Consider the following 19,218-nt stretch of genomic DNA (forward strand, 5'->3'; position numbering starts at 1 on the left):
CCGCTCGCCACATCTAGAGAAAGCCCTCGCACAGAAACGAAGACCCAACACACCCAAAAATAAATAAATAAATAAATAAATTTATTTAAAAAAAAAAAAAAAAAGATCTCTGATTCTGGGACTTCCCTGGTGGCGCAGTGGATAAGAGACTCCACACTCCCAATGCAGGGAACCTGGGTTCCATCCCTGGTCAGGGAACTAGATCCCACATGCATGCTGCAACTAAGAGTTCACATGCCGCAACTAAGACCCGATGCAACCAAATAAACAAATTTTTAAAAATTAAAAAAAAATCCCACATGCATGCTGCAACTAAGAGTTCACATGCCGCAACTAAGGAGCCCGCCTGCCGCAACTAAGACCCGGTGCAACCAAATAAACAAATTTTTAAAAATTAAAAAAAAAAAAAAAAAAAAGGTCTCCAATTCCAATAAAAAAGATCTCTGATTCTGGGACTTCCCTGGTGGCGCAGTGGATAAGAGACTCCACACTCCCAATGCAGGGAACCTGGGTTCCATCCCTGGTCAGGGAACTAGATCCCACATGCATGCTGCAACTAAGAGTTCACATGCCGCAACTAAGGAGCCCGCCTGCCGCAACTAAGACCCGGTGCAACCAAATAAAACAAATTTTTAAAAATTAAAAAAAAAAAAAAAAAAAGATCTCCAATTCCAATGGCAACTTTGAATTTAAAGCCCTTTTCTGTGGTAGACAGTGACGACACAACCACTCTCAGAAAAACCAAAGATCCTAAACAGAAGAGTCACACCAACTCTATACTCACAAGCTGACAGTAATTCCAAAAAGCTGGCAAGGCCAACCACATTTAGACTGAAGGAGAGCTTGCCAGAGGCCAAGCCCTTAGCTAAAAGATTACCTCCCTTCCAAATCAATAAGGTACAGACAAGGCCCATCGTATGACTATTCAACTAATGGGCAACATGGACGAACGTTCCCAGAACGTGGCCCCCTCCAAATTTTTAATTGAAATTCAATTTAATAAAAGCTCCTAGAAAAAGACATCAAGTCAACAGGCTCTTGGTTCTTACAGGCTGAAATCTGATCTCTAATGGTCCTTGTACACAGCATAGGCTTGCCCTGGGACTTCCAAAGCTCCATTATCCTTAGTGCTAAACTAAAAAGTACTATTTCACTTTAGAAACCCAACTGGCAACTCAGCTGTCAACGATTATTTTGCAAAGCAGGTCACAGTTAGTTGAAAATTATATTTTTCCAATTAGCACAGTGGGAAACACTACGGAGGCATTCAGCCCAAGCCTGCAATTAGAGAACATTTGCTTGCTTCTAGAAATAGAATGAATGGGAAGTAGAAACCTGCTATCTAGGTCTTCAGCAATAATCCTCTGGGAGGGGAGACCTTGCACTAATGTCAGCAGTCCCCAGAAAAATAAACATCTTGCTCCTTTTCATAACTAGCAATCTGCACGGCATCACAGTTGTGTTCAGCTGAGATGAAACCCTGCTTCACCTCTGAATATAACAAAAGGGGTTTTCACAAGAGCCCAGTCATTAGAAAGGCAAGCATTACTGCCAATGAGCAGCTCTAATATTTTAGTATTAAAAAAACTATTAATAAAGTCTCCATCTGTCACAAAAGTAACAGTTTGGTAGAAGCACCTCAGCAATCTCCAGTTAGCTATCTTTCTCAGACTTCATAGATCTGTGTCTTGGGTGTAAACAATGAATGGGACGGTTAAAGAATTTAAATCTCTCAAGTAGAGGCAAAGACAAAGGCAGAGAAGGGAGTTAAAGAGAAAGGACTTTCACACCATGGGGTGTGAGTTCTGTAACCTTACTGAAATTCTGGAGCACTAAACAAGATTTTCCTGTGAAGCAAGAGAAAACCATGGCAATTAAAATATTTGCAAATCGTACACACTGCCCAAACACAGTGGAGAAAGTGTTTAACAGACCAGGCATCCTTATACCACTATGTTGTAGAGGGAACACCACAACCCAGGTTTTATGAGCAAGTGTTTTAGTTTTTAATTTTGTCACCTTTGGTCTCTAGGCAACTTTATGTTGCCTAAAGGTGAAAGGGTGAGGTAGGGTGAGAACAAATCCTTTTATTTCCTGCCAATCAGGAAATGAACTGTTGAAAGCACTAGTAGCCTACAGCTTAGCCCAGCTTGCTGAAGTGATGGCAGCTTGCAAGTAAACATGATTGTGTAACATTTATCTAGTTCTCAGTTACTATATTGCAGTTTAACCAGGTGACTCGACATTGACCCGTTTATCCTGTGAATGATACTGTTCATTTCCTGTTCCGGTTGCTGGTTTCATGGATCTGTCCAGTGTGCAAAAAGTCAGCAAGTTATACAATTATGTGCACTTTTCTGTATACAATATATTTCAATTAAAAAAAATCTAGGGTCTTCCCTGGTGGCGCAGTGGTTGAGAGCCCGCCTGCCGATGCAGGGGACGCGGGGTCGTGCCCCGGTCCGGGAAGATCCCACATGCCGCGGAGCGGCTGGTCCCGTGAGCCATGGCCGCTGAGCCTGCGCTTCCAGAGCCTGTGCTCCGCAGTGGGAGAGGCCACAGCGGTGAGAGGCCCGCGTACCGCAGAAAAAAAAAAAAAAAAAACGGAAAGATACAGTTCAGTATCTTTCATCATTTACAAAATAACGTTAAGAACTACTGCAAAAGGTCTTGAGAATTAAATGTATATAAAAAGCTTAGTGCAGTGCCTGACATGGTGAACATTTACTAAGTGAATCCATGGCAGGTACGCAACCAGTGGTCCAATTTCTCAGGCACAGGTCAGGCAAGCATAACCTTATCCTTGTTGCAGTCTGGCTTCTAAAAAGCGTCTTGCTAAAAGTCTAAGGACAGGACTCATCAATCTAGTTTGCAAAGCCATGCACTTCTGCTTAACTGCCCTGATCAAGCGTAAAAGAGATAATGGGTCAAGACGGAAGAATCCAACACTGAGAATTTTTAAATGAAGCTGAGCTACACACACGAACCATGAACACTCATTTTAGCATTCTCTGTAATAGAAAAGCTACAAATAATCTAAATAAGGGTCTAGTAAAACAAAATAATCCATTCAAACAGGAAAGCTTTGTGGCTGTTAAAGACAATGAGTAGATACGTGCTAACATGGAAATGTCTAGGATGTGCTGGTAAAAAATGCCAAACAGTTAGAAATGCCCCATGGAGGAATGTCATGTATATTCTGGGATCACAAGAAACGTACCAGGGAGGAGTGGGCAACTTTAAGCTAGAGGGCAGTTCTCACTTGTTAAGCTATCACATTCTCCTAAGAACTGTATAAGGCTGACCGATCGGGAGCTCAGATGCTTCAAATATATGAACAAAACCAATGAGACATGTTTTCTAAAAACGGTAGGCTTTTTTATTCAGTTAAGAGGTAGACAGATGAACATGGAAGGCTGGCCCATTTAACTCACCCAAAGTTCATATTCCACTGCATTCATCCATCCCACACTGCCAGAAATCTTAAAGAAATAACCAAGACTGCCAGAAGGATTTTTCTTCCTACTTCTTCTTAGCAATAAGAGTCAGTGAACTGCTTTGCAAAGAAGTTACTACTAACTTAAATTTTCACCGTGTCCAAAGAACCTTGTCCTTATAAGAAGTTCACGTATGCCAATAGAACCTGCCAGTACCGGCAGGAGGGCAGGGTACAAATGACTATTTTCCTAAGAGACTACAAAGGAAGCTTCGGTTACGGTGTTTGCTGTTAAGTAAGTCCCTGTGCGTGTTAGGGCAGAAGCTGGTGAAACCAACAAAGCAGAGCACACTCTGTCAAAAGGCTCTGAATGGTTGTTTTAAAACGAAACAAAACAAACAAACAAAAAAATCACAAGTTATCTTCAGAGACAACATTAAAACATAATGGAATTGAAGCCTGATACAAAAAGTAGAGAAATATATACAGGAATTCACAGCCCAGAAGGAAAAGGAACCTCAACAGGAACCAGTGGAAACCTGGCTACTTTACATAGCTAATTTTGAGACAAGTCATATTTAGCACAAAAGCAATTATAGCACAAGTAATGCTTCCCTCCCACAGCTCCCAAACTTTAAAGAGACTCCTGTCAGTCTTCTATAACACTGTAATCATTCTGCAAAGGAACAGGAATGTGTAAGGTGGTCCCAAGCACTGACCCGAATTTCCATCTCAAACAGCTTCACACTCTGAGGATGACATACTTGAAGACTGCCATGATAGCAGCACTGATAATGCCAGAAATGGGGACTGTGACAAACCAGGCCATAAAAATGTTGCGGAAGAGCCGCCAGTCAACAGCCTTTTTGGATCGGAGCCAGCCGACGGACACAACAGAGCCCACCTATGGGAGAAGACGATCAAGGAAACTGGTTACTGAAGTGCCGATGGCATTTCGTTAAATAGACCCGTGACTTTATGTAGGTAAGGAGCCCCAGACTGCTGGACCGATCCATGAAAGCTAGTTTGTAACAAGGTGAAGGCACTATAAAATCCAATCACGGAATCTGTGCTAACTGGGGTAAAAGAGGGAAAGAAAACTCCCTTTTCCCTTCTGAGCTGCTGGAATTTAATCAACTACATTAATAATAATAAAAACTGCCTTAATAATAGATTCCTTTAAGTTTTAGGTTTCCCAAAGATTCTAGAGGGAGGCTGCTATTAGACCTAATAGCCAATCACCCGTAGATCTCTCTGGAAGAGAAAGAATGACTCAAAGGCTCCATGATGAACCAATTTTAACTCCCTTAAGGAAGCTAGTTTCTTCCTTTCCCTGTAGTTATCCTATGGTTTTTAGACGGTCATCAAGCAACCTTAGGATTCAATAAGTTTCTCGGGACTTCAAACCTGAGATGCTCTGAATATATGCTTGCTTCCAATAAACTGCCCTTCAACGGTCCAACAAGTCTCACAGACTTGCTACCTCTCTAAAAAGGGGCTTCTGGACCGTTTGGGGAGAAAATATCCTATCTGCTTAAATAAAAGTAACAGACACAAGAAACTGCACAATGTGTATTTACATTCTTAGAGTCAACTTGTCCTAAACTTGTGAACTCTTCAAGACTCCCACGGTATAACACCAAATTATCAAAGGAAAAAAAACAAACAGAACAAAAAAATACCCCTCAACATATCTACTAAAACCACTCAAAAGACACAGTACCTCTACATTACACTTACTTTACAATGTGTTGTACTGATGGGAAGGCCAATATTCGACGCAATTACTACAGTGAGGGCAGATGCCAGTTCAATACTGAAGCCGCTGTGGACACAAATAGATCACTTGTCAAGAATGGAACTTAAATTTCGGTAAGTTAGCACTACCCCAAAAGTTCACGCAATCTTGCTGTGCTCTACCCAGTGACAAAAACTCCACCCACATCTTTAGTTTGCTCTAACTCCTGAAATCTGCTTTAAATCAGGCCATGAGATTCCTCTTCTCTTTTCCAGCGTTTGAGGTTTTAAGGTTTTCTGGAAGCCCATTCTTAAAGCTTGCACTTTTACTCTGAATTTAGTAAACACCAGTGTTGGCTCCGTAAAGAGAGATAAAAGCCAAATGCACGTAGCTAGTAAGTCTCAGAACACACATCTTTCTCAGAAGTTATTTTGTTAAAAAGAGCCCACTGGAGTTGAATAGATAAATTATGTTTAAGGGCCAGACGATAAGGAAAATCTAAAAAGTTCACACCAAAGAGAGAGTAACATCGGGAACTTATACAAACTTGGTCACTTTATGTAGTAGCACTGTACAGTATTACGTATCTTAAGAAAATCAGCATTAACAACCTAATAAGACCTGCTTTGCCAACTTACCTAGAGGGTGTGATTGGTGTCAGATCTTTCCCCATGGTCTGGATAACTCTCCTTCCCCAAACCCATAGACCGATACAGATACCAACACCACCATAGAGCAGAAGCCATATTGGGGTTGCTACTTTTGAGGAAACATCTCCCGTGTCATAAACCAGATATAAAGCAACCAGAGGACCGATGGCATTGCTGAAAGAAAAAAAGAGGGCAGGGATGATTTTTCAGGCAAAACTAAAACTTGGCATGAATCTATTTGTTAACTGATTTACTAAGTTTTCTAAAGCAAAGCTTCCATTAGAAACTGGTCTTTCTTTCAAAGGAAATAAATGGAACCCCAACATACACAACAGAAGAAAATGAGAGCTCTTCTCAGAGGGGAAACACCACGCATCTGGTGGCCTGTTTTCCTGCAGGCCCAACTAAAGCAAATTTGGGGTTCCAATGAACAGGTGACAAACCCCAGAACTAGGATTAACCACCTACAAATTCATTCTAGGGGGCAGTGATTCTATCAAAGAACTGGCTCCCATCTCGATAAAAGGCTTCTCTGTGAAAGATATATGTGTTTATCACCTACAGAAGCAAACATATTCTTTGTAATCTCTCTGAGGAAAAAAATCTGTCTTCCTGTTTTTTTTTTTTACGTCAGTTAATTGCTATCTCCTCACCCTTTCTACATTATTCAGTGTCCCACGGGTGGTATAAGTACCAAGGCCACAAGCAGAGCCTCATAAAAGGATTAGGCGGTATAAAAATAGCACGAGCAATGCCAAGAATCGTAATCGACTGACCTGACGTCATTGCCACCATGGGCGAATGACCCAAAGCAGGCCGTGAGGATCTGCAGGAACTGGAAGAGGAGAGACACTTCTGGTTTGTCCTGGTCACACCATTCTTCTAGAGAGCTGGTGCTTCCTTTTCTGTCGCCCAGACCCATCTCGGCCTTGACACTCATGTCGATCTCGGACGCCGAGTGAATGTCAGACACGGCGTTGCAGTAACTGGTGTAACTGTCCATTCGAATTCGCTTCTTGCTGTCTCCGTTAGGCCACGTCAGCTTCTCCATCTCTTCACCCTTCTGTTCACCTTCTTTGGCACGGAATGAATCCAGGGGCATGCCACAGATCGCCATGGTATAGGAAGTGTAGCTATTATTGCGCCTCAAGGGTTTGTCGCCAGAGTCTCCCATGCAGTCGCCCACCTTGGCAAGATGTAACTTATGGAGCAGCTCTTTGTACAAGCCGGAATCTTTATGCACGGTGTGATACTGATAGTGGCCGCTGGAGTTTATCTGGTTACTGACAGCTTGATTGAACTGAACTAGGTTCCCATTAGGCAACTGCACTGCACCTGGCCAAGAACAAAAGGTTACACTCAATGCCAAGAGCATCAAGTCCAAACACAGAGCTTCACAGCAGTACTGCTAACAAAGGGAAACTCGCCTTTACCCACCCGAGGAAGAGTCCACTCACCGTTCATGGTGCCATCTATGCTGGTTTCCTCTTTCAGGTCCACGCTGGGAAGCCTCTCTCGCTCTGGAGCTTCCTCCAAGTCTCCAAGTTTGAACGAGACCGTTCTCTCCTCCACTGCAGCCCGGAGGGGCCCAGTAGCTGGCCCTACCTCTGAAACGGGATTCCTGGTTTCAGTATCACTGAGAGCCAACTTTGTTTCTTCATGGTCTTCTTTCAAGCTATTATTCTTTTTTTCCATTAAGGGGCTTTCAGATGGACTAGACTTGATTTCTCCTAGAAAAGAAGGATGTTTTTGTTTGGTTTTGACCAAACTAACTTGCTCCACATTTCCCCTTTCCCTCACCTCAAAAAAAAAAAAAAAATCCTCGAAATAAGACCACACGTAAACTTCAGTGAAAATTCAGGATAATTTTCCCGTCTGCTTTATTTGCCGTATCGCTTAACCTCGCACTTGGGAAGAAACCAGCGATACAAATGCAGAACACCCTATTACTAGGGGTTGCAAAGTTTTTTTTTAGTGAAGGGCCAGACGGTAAAATCTTTTAGGCTCTGTGGACTCTGCTATAAATTCTTGTTCTTTATAGAACCCTTCACAGATGTAGAAACGATTCTGAGCTTCCTGCTGACCCCTTCTGAGGGGAAAAGTAGCTCAAGCACGGGGCTGACAGATAACTGAAAATTCTGACTGCATCTAGCGCACGTCCTTTTTAAAAACTGGCCCCAAATTTCAGTCTGTGAGTTCAAGCAAAATGACACAGCTCAACGCAGGCAACTAAAGGTGACTTGAATTTCCACCTCTAGAAAACAAAGACATGTGCCTTATGGTTCAAGGTTCCACGACCAGGTAGGAATGCTTTCTGCCTTTGTACCGATGCCCAGTCTGTTTCCGTGTTCATTCAGGCATCCCAGTCAAGCTACAAACCAGGATATAGAACATTAGCAAGACCTGTCTCATCTTCTCCCAGACTGAGGGAGAATCAAGGTCATGAAGTCCTGAAGGCCGCCAGACTAGCGCAGAGCCTCTCGGAGGCTCCTGAGCGCAGCTGCATGACGCAGCACTCTTCTGGTGCCACTGCAGGCTGTGCAGCCCTCTGCTTCTTCAAAGAACTAACTTAAATCACTACCCGAGCATTTGCAGATGAAAAGAACAGAAAAAGACCATTTCAAGAGAGTTCAAGTGGTCAGGAAAGGAATACAAGGTTTAATTAAGACCTATACTAACGAAAATGTTATGCCATATTTGATGATACTGAAATACTACCTACAGTAATGGTCTAAGTGATCCCTTTGTGACACTTGAAAATGTCTACCTCTGGAATCTGTGCTCCAATTCTGAGAATTAACCAAATCTAAAGTCAGACGATATATTAACATAGCTCTGAATATCTGTATCTGAAGGCATTAGTTTTGGTAAATGTTTCCTGTGAAAATATTTCATACCTACCTTTTATTTTTCATTAAGGTATCCTCATCCTCCCCAATTAATGTAGACTACAACTTCTCTGTATTTATCTAGCATGTCACTGGCAAGTGATCAAGGTACAGTAAAAAAAGAAAAAACAGATTAAGTGCCTAGCTTGTCTGGCGGCCCAAAGAAGGTCAAATATGCCTTATGACTAGGTCTCAGGTCATTTTAACTCAGTCAGAACATAGTTTGGACAATAAACCTATATCCGCAAATTTCCATGTAAATTTTCTGACTTTACCAGTCAATCTAAGCAGCGGATTTTTACAGATGGCTAAACACAAAGAAGCAAGCACAACACTACTAGTTAAAATTTTCTGCTACAACTTGTTACTTACGTTCAATTTTTCTCTTCATCCTGGGACATACAAAGAACCAGACGATAAGGGCACAGAAAACTGCACATCCCACCGAGATGAGGATGGTACCCCACAGAGGAAGTTTGTCAAAGCCCAGCACTAGGAGATAAAATGGTGCATCTTGAAAACCCCAGGGCAACTGCCCCCCTGTAATAGCGTGTAAACCCTCCTCTGGGGACTCTGGGGTTCCCCAAGCCAGCCCATCACCCTTTACAGCTGTCGCCAGCCTTAGGTCCACAGGGTTTACTGTGTTAGTGGCTATACAAATTTGGGAGAAAAATCCCATAGCATCTGAAATCCACACCAGTCTGGCCTACTTTAAACACCTGCTAGACTGACATCTCCCAAACTCCTTCACGTACGAGGCTTTTTCCTTTCTTTGCTTTAGAAGACAGATTACTACACCGAGCATCTGCAACTAGCTAAGAAAAAAAATGGAAGCTTTCACTGCCCAGCCTCCAGATGGGAGTGGCCACACGTTCTGTTTGCACGTAAGATTTTAACGTTAAAAAAGGAAAGTGCCCCAGTCGTCACATTTCTCATACTGATATAATTAGTTCTCTGTGGAAGTTATCACATCCATTGTACTAGCAAAATCTTTAGAGCAAGGTTATCTCTTAGGATGCATTTTCAGACTAAGATACATTTATCTACCAAGGGATAAGAATAGTTCAAAGGGCTGTCTTTCACAAAAAGAAAATAGTAGAGGGGTAATCATACTAGGAAGCCACATCTTAAACAGAGACGTGCCTACTTCTCACATGGCTCAGGGATCATTAATTAGTCACCTGGTTACCACTTAAATGCCAACAGCCTCCAAGCCACTAGCCTATATTTAATGACAGAAGCAAAGCACTAGAGAACACTATTTAAGCCTAAAAGATATTATAATGATCTGTGGTTTACCCAAGAACAGCCTAGTTACTTGTGGTTGTTTTGCTTATTAGGAATTACTTATAAAATGGAAATTCTATTGCTCCTCAAAATGATTAGCATTTAAAAATCAGATATAAATTGAGGCCCCGTCAAAACCAAAGTTCTGTAATGACTAAATCTTTCCATTTTAATTCCTGCTATCAATTCTAACCATGTAGTTAGTCACACAAACTAAAATATACATGAAATTTAATCAATCTCTGTATCACAATTTAAATTTGCCTACGTTCCAAGTCAAAAAAGGGAAATGAGACTGGTTTTTCTTGTAAATGATCGACCAAAGGACAGAACAAAAATATCCACATTCCCTTTTCAAAGACAACTGAAAATGCAAGTTTCCAATTTCACTCAACTATGAGCTTTGCTGCTGCCACATAAAACATCAGTGCTTAGAGCCTCATGGAGACTTTTTTAGTGTAACATGAAGAAGCCAATTTAAAACAGAATGGAAAGGCAGCAGGCAAGCTTTCCTCTGCCTGTAGCATTTGGTAAGGAGCCTGGTATCCCCTAAATAAGATCAATATCCTCATAAAGTTGTCCAATTTCTTTCCTGATTATTCTAATAAAGACATGGTTAAAAATACTTAGCTAACTCCATTTTTGGTCAGTGACTTATTACTTCAGTGAGGTTTACAAAGCAAGTTACAATCCATTAGTCAGAAATGAAATCAATTTGGTGGGCCACAATGAGCATTTTAAAAAGCTAAAAAAAAAATACTTGCAAATATGAGTGCATAGCACACAGTTAAGGTAAAGCAGCTTCAAGATACTCTTCCAGTTATCTTTCCCTCTCTCCCCATCCCTCTCTAAGTACGTGTGTGCTGGGCAGCAATGTACAATGTCTTTCTTCCAGTGTGTCACAACAGTCCAAAGAATGAAAGCCACTGACTTGACGGGTCAAAGGCCATCAAGCCAAATGAACCTAGACAGGAAAACTGACTGATCAAGACATGTACTGTCCTGTCTGACAAGTTACAGGTTATCAATCTTTTTCAATTGCTAAACGAAACACGTATCACAATTTAATCCATGTTTTGCCTTCGTTCCAACATAAAAGTAATCAACATTTCAATCTTTATATTCTCACAAATATTTTTCCTCTTAGCTGCATGAATTCTTCTTCCAAGTGCACTTAGGGCAGGTGTTAAACATCCCAACTCTTCTCATTCAAGCAGATTCAGGGGAGTAAATTTAGAAACAAAAAGGAGCTCCACTTGGGAGAGAAAAATGAGAATATCCAGCAAACCAGTCCTAAATGACTGATTATCGAAGACCAAGTATAACTAATGACTCTTCAGTAGTCGAGGTAACATCAATTCCGGTATTTTTAGCATAGATAGGAAAGAGGGAGGGAGAAGATCAAATTATCGGTGGATCCTGTGAAGACTAAAGAGTAAAGGTCTGTAGTGATTTAGAATCTGAGCAGGTCTCTTTGGTTGAAAAACTATCTAGGTTAACTCAGCATACACTAGCCTGCAGCCTTCTGAAATGGGCGCAGGCCAGCCACCTTCTAGGAGATTTCAGCCCTGTAAACAAAAAGGGGTAAATTGGGCATTTAATGCAAGTTTTAGAAACAACTTTAAATTCACATTTAAATATTCTGATATGTACTTACAAGGTGCTCCAGTGTACATGATGGAAAAGAGGTTGATTCCAATTGTGCAGGCATAGAACACGGGCAAAGCTCGCAACCCATTAGGAACTGGATCTGCCTGTAAAATATTATCACTAAGATCAAGATCTTAAAAGCTGTAAAAACTTAACCCATTTCCATAGAACCTTATCAAAGGGCAGCTTCAGGAATTAGTTCCAATAACTATCTCTCCATAGCAGTTTCCCAGGCCAAATGGTCTTTTCCTACATTTGCTCCTGGAAGTTCTCCTACCAAGGCTGATCTCACCTTCTACATCTATCTGAATTTACACTTGTGTTTGGTTTAATGTCTGGGGGTTGGTTAGGTTTTTGTTGCTGTTATTCTTTTTTTTTTGGCTTCTTTGCATCTTTGTTGCTGCGCTTGGGTTTTCTCCAATTGTGTAGAGCGGGGGCTACTCTTTGTTGCGGCGCGCGGGCTTCTCATTGCGGTGGCTTCTCTTGTTGCAGAGCATGGGGGCTCTAGACATGAGGGCTTCAGGAGTTGTGGCACACGGGCTCAGTAGTTGTGGCTCGCGGGCTCTAGAGCGCAGGCTCAGTAGTTGTGGCGCACGGGCTTAGCTGCTCCGTGGCATGTGGGATCTTCCCGGACCAGGGCTCGAACCCGTGTCTCCTGCATTGGCAGGTGGATTCTTAACTACTGCGCCACCAGGGTAGTCCCTGTTGCTGTTATTCTTAACAAGGCTACCTATTACTAGTGACTGGTGATGTCCTGAATAATCAGTTTCAACCCCCAGTGCCCTAAGGTACCTCATGTCCAGATATAAATCTGAGCACACACCTGAAAATGTACTGTATGAGATCAAGAAACAGACTGAGATATTACATTTCTTACCTGACTTTATACCTGCAATGACTTCTTAAAAACAAAACACATAGTAGAATATACCAGCAACAGCCATCTTACCTAGACATTTGATAAATATGCCACAACTAATGATTTACCAAAGTGCTAAGATAAAAATCAATTGTACACTAGGTCACCTCCTCATTTAACAGACTGTGCCAAGCACTAAAATATGGGAGTGAATGAGACAAAGTTCCTCCTCTCACAGAACTGACATTTACATTCTAGTACAGAATCACGCTACGAAGAAAAAAGAAGGGGAAGGAGGCAGTGATGGAAGGAGGTGCACACTTTAATTCTTGGGGGGTGGGGCGGGAGACAGTCCAAAGACCATCAGTGGAGCAAAGACACAAATGTGTTAGATCAACAAGCCATAAGCCAGGTACACACACAGGGGTAGAAAAAGAGCAGCCAGAAAGCAGGCTATCTGGAGGGCAGAATATCCCAGAGACATCAGCAAGTACAAAGACCCTGAGGCAAACACTTGAATTGTCTGAGGAACAGCAAGGAGGCCAGTGTGACTGGAAACGAGCTAAAAACAAGGGCACAGATCTGAATACATGGGAAGGCTAAACTTTAAAGATGTTGTTAGCCTAAAGCTGTAATGCTATCTTGAATCACAATCCAATGGAAAATCTTCGGGAGGAACAGACGAGAAGAATCATAAATACATCAGAAGAGTGAGGTAATGGCTTAAGATCAAGGAAACGGAAAGTAGAGGTGCCATTCCAAATCAGCAGAGATGGGCCCTCGACGAAAACCACTCCGACTATTACCTTCCCTATCTGTAGTTTAAGAGAATGCTACAGGTAGGGAATTGGTCAAAACAAAAATAGCCAATAAAATCTAAGCATCAGGGCTTCCCTGGTGGCGCAGTGGTTAAGAATCCGCCTGCCAATGCAGGGGACACGGGTTCGAGCCCTGGTCCGGGAAGATCCCACATGCCGCAGAGAAACTAAGCCCGTGCGCCACAACTACTAAGCCTGCGCTCTAGAGCCCACAAGCCACAACTACTGAGCCCGCATGCCATAACTACTGAAGCCCGCGTGCCTACTAGAGTCTGTGCTCCGCAACGAGAAGCCACTGCAACGAGAAGCCCCACACGCTGCAACGAAGAGTAGCCCCCGCTCGCCACAAGTAGAGAAAGCCCACGTGCAACGAAGACCCAACGCAGCCAAAAATTAATTAATTAATTAATTAAAAAAAAAACCTCATCATCTCTGAGTAACTCAACCATGCGGCTCCCACCCCAAGGGTAGTCGGTAAGGTTATGAACCTGAGGTGTATATACATTTTTCTTCTAAGAGCTATCTGTGCTTTTAAGAAATTCTCCAAGGAACCTAAGACCACCCCCCGAAATCAAAATCCATAAGGGTTCTAGACATTTGCGGGGGCTTCTCTTTCTCCCTTTTGCTACCTCCAAACTCCTCTTAGCCACTCCCCCAGGAGGTAACCAGGGCTAACATTTTATTGAATGTTTACCACCATGACTCACCTAACACTTAAAACTTTAACTAGAAGTAAATATCTCATCATCCAGTTATATGGGATGGGAAAGGGGGTCTTCATAACCCATTTTCAACTATAATAGTTCATTTTTTTATACATCGGACGTTCCAGTAAACTAAAGAAAAAAGTTCCTCAGTTTGAAAAGATGCCCTAGATATATTTAATGAGATTCCTGACAGAAGGGAGAATGCTGAAAGGCCCACTTTCTTTGACTAGAATTTAAACACTCAACAGGAAAACTCCCTTTCCCGTATTCCTTGTTTACTGTCCCAATCCTTAACCTCCACTCTGCTTTTTCCTACTAGACTACCCAACACCCTTGCAACATTCAGAAAATTGAAAATGTTTAAAAGCACTTTTAATGTTAATTTCCAAAACAGAATCTTTAGTTGGAAAGTACCTTAATGGTCAAATATTTATATTTTAACAGCCAAGACCACCAAAGGTTATTAGTGTAAAGATGTTTTCTTGAGATTTAAAATCTAACAGTAACCAGAAATATTCAGCCTCATCACCTAAAAATTCATCTGTTATTGGCAGATTAAACACAAGAGTATGTGCCTGCCCGTGAGTGTGTGTGGGTAGATTCTCAAAGTCCATATTGAATAGTTTTAAACACTATTCCAATCATTCTTTTTTTAAAAAATATTTATTTATTTACTTTGGCTGTGCCGGATCTTAGTTGCGGCACACAGGATCTTTTAGTTGTGGCATGCGGACTTCTTAGTTGCGACATGCGAACTCTTTAGTTGCAGCATGCATGCATGTTCTAGTTCCCTGACCAGGGACTGAACCCGGGCCCCCTGCATTGGGAGCACAGAGTCTTACCCACTGGACCACCGGGGAAGACCTATTCCAATCATTCTTGATCATGTCCATCCTCATACCCCATGAGGAATATATAATTAAGAAGTTAATATATCTAACTTAAGGTCTCTAACTGAGGATAAAAATGCCTGGCAGGCATTCCCCAAATGAGAGTTCTGGGGACCTGAAAATCCCACTTTGCACCTGAAAGCCTGACCATTCCTCCTCCAGAAAAGAAGTTTGTTTTGGCTTGAGACACACAATTCTGGAGAGGTCCAGAATCGGAATAATCTGTCTCTCAATAATCCACAAAGAGCCAGTGTAAACCTTTATGAGCACAAATCTGTTACAGGGGATCCTAGCAATCCTCCTGCTTCTCTGGTAAGGAGCAAGCTATACAGCTCTAAAAATACGAAGAGTTCTGATCCCTGACTACTACTAAGCTTCAAATGGAAGCATCACGTTATCATATTCCACAGCTGTGGGGAGTAGGAGGGTAGATGCTATTCATTACCTGCTTGCTAAATAAGACAATGCCAAACTTTGAGTCCGTTAATATCAACGAACTGTTTACTCTCAAATTATACCAAGCTAGAGAGGTTTCAAGTTTTCAAAGTATTACACTGCTATCCTTTGCCAGACTCAGGCCATGGTAAATAGTGATTAGTGAGTCACTTTACCAGTTATTGAATTTCTATAGAAAAGTACATATCCTTCCCTAGAGAAGCTTAGAACTAGACCAAACAAACGGCTCTGAATACATTCTTACCCCTTGGGATTAAGCTACCTATCTCCCTTCGCTCAGATTTCTTCAGTTTAGTAGAATTTTTAAGAACTTACAATGGACCGTTAAGAGCCATTCACCTCAGGAAAAGGACAACTTTGTTTCCTGAGAAAAATGCATTTATTCTTACTGTAATTCAGTCCAACGACAACATCCCTTGTCATCTACATTTATTTTGGAGCCAGCATCAGACTTCTTGATAAAAAAAAAAAAATGCTATCAGGTCCCTCAAAAGGGATTTTCAAATGGACAGGAAATTAAATGATGTCTGGAATTTTTTTTTTTTTTTTTTTTGCCAAGAAAAACAAAACGAAAATTACCTTTACTGGTTCCTTTTTATCTATTCTGACCTATTAGAATCAACTCACTGTGAGAGGTAGGGTGTCCGCCATGAAGCTTACAAGCTAGTTTCAATAATCAACACTCTAGAAATAACTATGTAGGGACCCAAACTACTCCACTTTAACTGGCAGCTAAGAAAAAGTCACCCAGGACATTGTGATCTGTTGAACACTAAGCTTACAATTCAGACTGGCCTGCATATGACGGTGATTTAAAGTAGTAATCTGCATACAGGTAAACAAAGCCACTCCAAATACATTTCCTTAATTTTTTCTTTCAGTCTCTCCAATTTCTTGGCACACTATAGTGTTCATTCAATTTTTCCTTCCCAAATGCCTTCTTGGGTAGGGTATTGAAAACTTGCTTCTTTCAGAAAATTCAACATACGAGAGGTATACAAAACAAAGAATTTTTCTAACTTTCCAAGGCCACACTCCTACACACCGATCACATTTGCAAAAATGCTATCGGTTTGAATACCATTGAGTGTGACTTATTACAGGTCATGGGGGGAGAGAAAGATTACCTTACGGAGGATGAATGCACGAACAAGGAAGAATAAAATTCCAGACATAATACCAGAAAGCAGCGGTGAGACGAACCAAGACATCACTGGAATAGAACACATTAAGAAAAGAATGTCAACTAATGGAAATCAGGAACCAAAACACACTTTAAATTTTAGTCCTCTCTTTTCAAAACCTTAGTCCATCCCTCCAATTTTACACCATATTCTCCCATACACAACACCATGGTAACACGACAAGAAAAAAAGAATAAAAAGCCATTTAGAATTAAACATACCAATTTTTATCAGTTCTGACCACTTGACCCCCTCCTGCCCCTTCGCCACCAGGGAGAAACCAATGGTTGCACCAACGATACAATGGGTTCCAGAAATGGGAAGCTTCAAAAACGAAGCCACTAGTTGCCACACAGCAGAACCTGAAACACATCAAGTTTTATTAAGCACGTAACAAATTCCATTATGTACGAAGTGCATATTACTGAATGTAATAATCTGAATCAAGGCAGAGCACAAGAATGGAACTACCCATGATAAGAATTTCCTCACCCAACACTATTAGGACAATACGAATAAAAAACTTACCAAACATCGCACTGACAGAGCCGGCCATCAGCAGCTCCTGGGTCGAGTTGTACATCTCCACGTCAATCAAGCCCTTCCTGATGGTTTCGCTCACTTTGGCCCCCAGCAGGACGGAGCCCACTGTCTCAAAGATACTAGCTAGGATGCAGGCTTGCTTCAGGGTCACTACACCTGATCCCACGGCTGTACCAAACGAATTTGCTACATCATTGGCTCCCACGGAGAATGCCAGGACAAATGCAATAATGAAGCCCAGGATGAGCATCCATAGGTAGTCCACCAATGGACCAGAAGCGGCAGTAGCAGCAATAGTAGTGGCAATCAGCGTTGCCATGGTAGATGCCATTCTCTAGAGTAGTGGTTCTTTAATTAATCAGAGAATTACTGAGCGGTTTTCGAGATGTGTAAACAGAATATGAGGTATCAAAAATGCTATAATAAATAATATATATTATATAAAATTAAATACTGTAAACTACGGCACAGAAACCGAGCTGGGGAGTTACTGCTATACGCTGCGTATGGGCATCTGTTGTCTTGGGTTTCTTTGGCTCTGGAGGGCTAGAAGCACGGAGCAGAATTCCATGGCGGAGAAGAGAAAGGACGCAAGTTCATCCTGGAAGCGGGGGGTGGATAACAATAGCAGCGCGCCCTTGCGGTCCCGCACCCCGCGACAGCCCACAGGGACTGGCGGCCCGGCCGTGCCCGCCGCCCGCGATCCGATGTCCCGCGCCCCAAACGGGACGCGCCGGGCGGCGGGCACGTGGCGCAGGGGACCACCTCGGCCCGCGCGCGCCGAGCCCGGCCCCCGCGCCGCCGGCCCGCGCGCGCCCTCCCCGCGAAAACCGGAAAAGAGCCGTTCCCGCGCGCGCCTCCCGGGGACCGCCAAAAAGGCCCGCGGGCGGGCGGACGGGGTGGCATGGGGTGGGGTGGGGGAGGGAGGCGGGTAGCGCCGAAAGCAGAATCCCACCGCGCCGCCGGCCCCGGCCCAGCCGGCCAGCCCCCGCGCTGCCGCGTCCGCGCCGGGCCCCGGGGAGAAGAAAGAGCCTTTCCAAGGTGGCGCCGCCACTCACCAAAGGAAACGAGGGGCCGAGCGGGAGACGAGGTCCAGGCTGCGGCGGCGGGTTAGGGCCACGGACGCACGCACCTGCCGTTGGCGAGCACACGGCCTGTGGCGGAGGCTCTGGGGATGGCTCGGCGGGGCTGGCGACCCACCCAGGAAGCAGCCGCGGACGCCTCAGCAGCCGAGAAGGAAAAGCACTCAGCGCGCGCCGGCAGCCATCACCCCAACAGCGCACCCCGCCGGCCTCTACTTATAGCCGGCGCCGCGCACCGCGTGACCGGCCGCGCCTCGCGCCGCTCAGGAGCCCCGCCCCCTGGATGACGCAGCCCCAGCCAACCCGGCGGCCCGGCCGGAAGAGCCCGACCGCGGCGATCATTGGCCCGCCCAGCGCCGGCGGCCACGCCCCCAGAGGGGAGCCTGTCCACGTGGGGAGGGCCAGCCCCCTCCCTGCGGCCTTGCCCTGGAGTCCTGGCACCTTCTGGCCGCGCCTGCTGGTTAGCGGCGGAGGCCGCGGGGCGCCCTCACCCTGCCGCTGGAGGTCGGGGGATGGCCAAGCGGGGATTGTAGAGGCTGCGACCAAGGTCATAGTTACTCCCGCGCGAGCCCAGTTTTACGGAGCTGGCCGCGCCTCAAGCCGCACTTTCAGCGCACTTGTGACCTGCCGCATCCGGAGGCCACACCTGGCCGAGTTCCCTCCCTCCCGTCCTCCCGGTGACGCTGCAGGAGAGCTCGCGCCCCGGGCCTCCGAATCCAGTCCCGGCACGTTGTCGCACCTGTGACTTGCCCTAGGCCAGACAGGCACTGTCCCTCGCCGGGGGAGGGAAAGGGCTCACGTGGTCGCTTTACTCCAGCAGTCATGCACTTGGGTGAAAACAGACTGAGCAGTCACGAGAACCAGGTCGTCTCCCAGTTATGGCGCAGAGCCCCAGGGCGGCTGCGAATCATCAGTTTCCCCGTGGCAGACCTGCGTTTTCTGCGGCGCAGCTGTGGCGCGTGGGGAAGGGCACTGCTCCGGATTCAAATCCTGACTCCTGCTCGCTGCTGCGTGTCACCTTGAGCGACTT

At 44.2% G+C, this 19,218-nt stretch overlaps 1 protein-coding gene across 3 annotated transcripts; it reads right to left on the reverse strand.

Moving 5' to 3' along the window:
• Window positions 1–3,324: 3,324 nt before the first annotated feature.
• SLC20A1 (solute carrier family 20 member 1) lies at window positions 3,325–18,408 on the reverse strand. 3 transcript variants are annotated; one of them, XM_055088880.1, is made up of 11 exons: window positions 18,165–18,408; window positions 17,092–17,707; window positions 16,785–16,925; window positions 16,507–16,592; window positions 11,657–11,753; window positions 9,085–9,204; window positions 7,282–7,431; window positions 6,601–7,159; window positions 5,813–5,998; window positions 5,177–5,261; window positions 3,325–4,340 (listed from the first exon to the last, which is right to left on the reverse strand). In XM_055088880.1, exons 2-11 carry the CDS (start codon window positions 17,435–17,437, stop codon window positions 4,179–4,181), a joined length of 1,932 nt encoding a protein of 643 aa, XP_054944855.1. In that variant the 5' UTR covers window positions 17,438–17,707; window positions 18,165–18,408; the 3' UTR covers window positions 3,325–4,178. The 3 variants fall into 3 exon arrangements, with proteins under 3 accessions (XP_054944855.1, XP_054944854.1, XP_023985606.1); XM_055088879.1 differs by having other exon boundaries at window positions 3,330–4,340; window positions 7,282–7,554; window positions 18,239–18,407; XM_024129838.2 differs by having other exon boundaries at window positions 3,330–4,340; window positions 7,282–7,554; window positions 18,165–18,407.
• Window positions 18,409–19,218: the final 810 nt, after the last annotated feature.

The sequence above is a fragment of the Physeter macrocephalus genome, chromosome 12, assembly GCF_002837175.3.
Source record: "Physeter macrocephalus isolate SW-GA chromosome 12, ASM283717v5, whole genome shotgun sequence".
In the NCBI taxonomy this organism is placed as follows: domain Eukaryota; kingdom Metazoa; phylum Chordata; class Mammalia; order Artiodactyla; family Physeteridae; genus Physeter; species Physeter macrocephalus.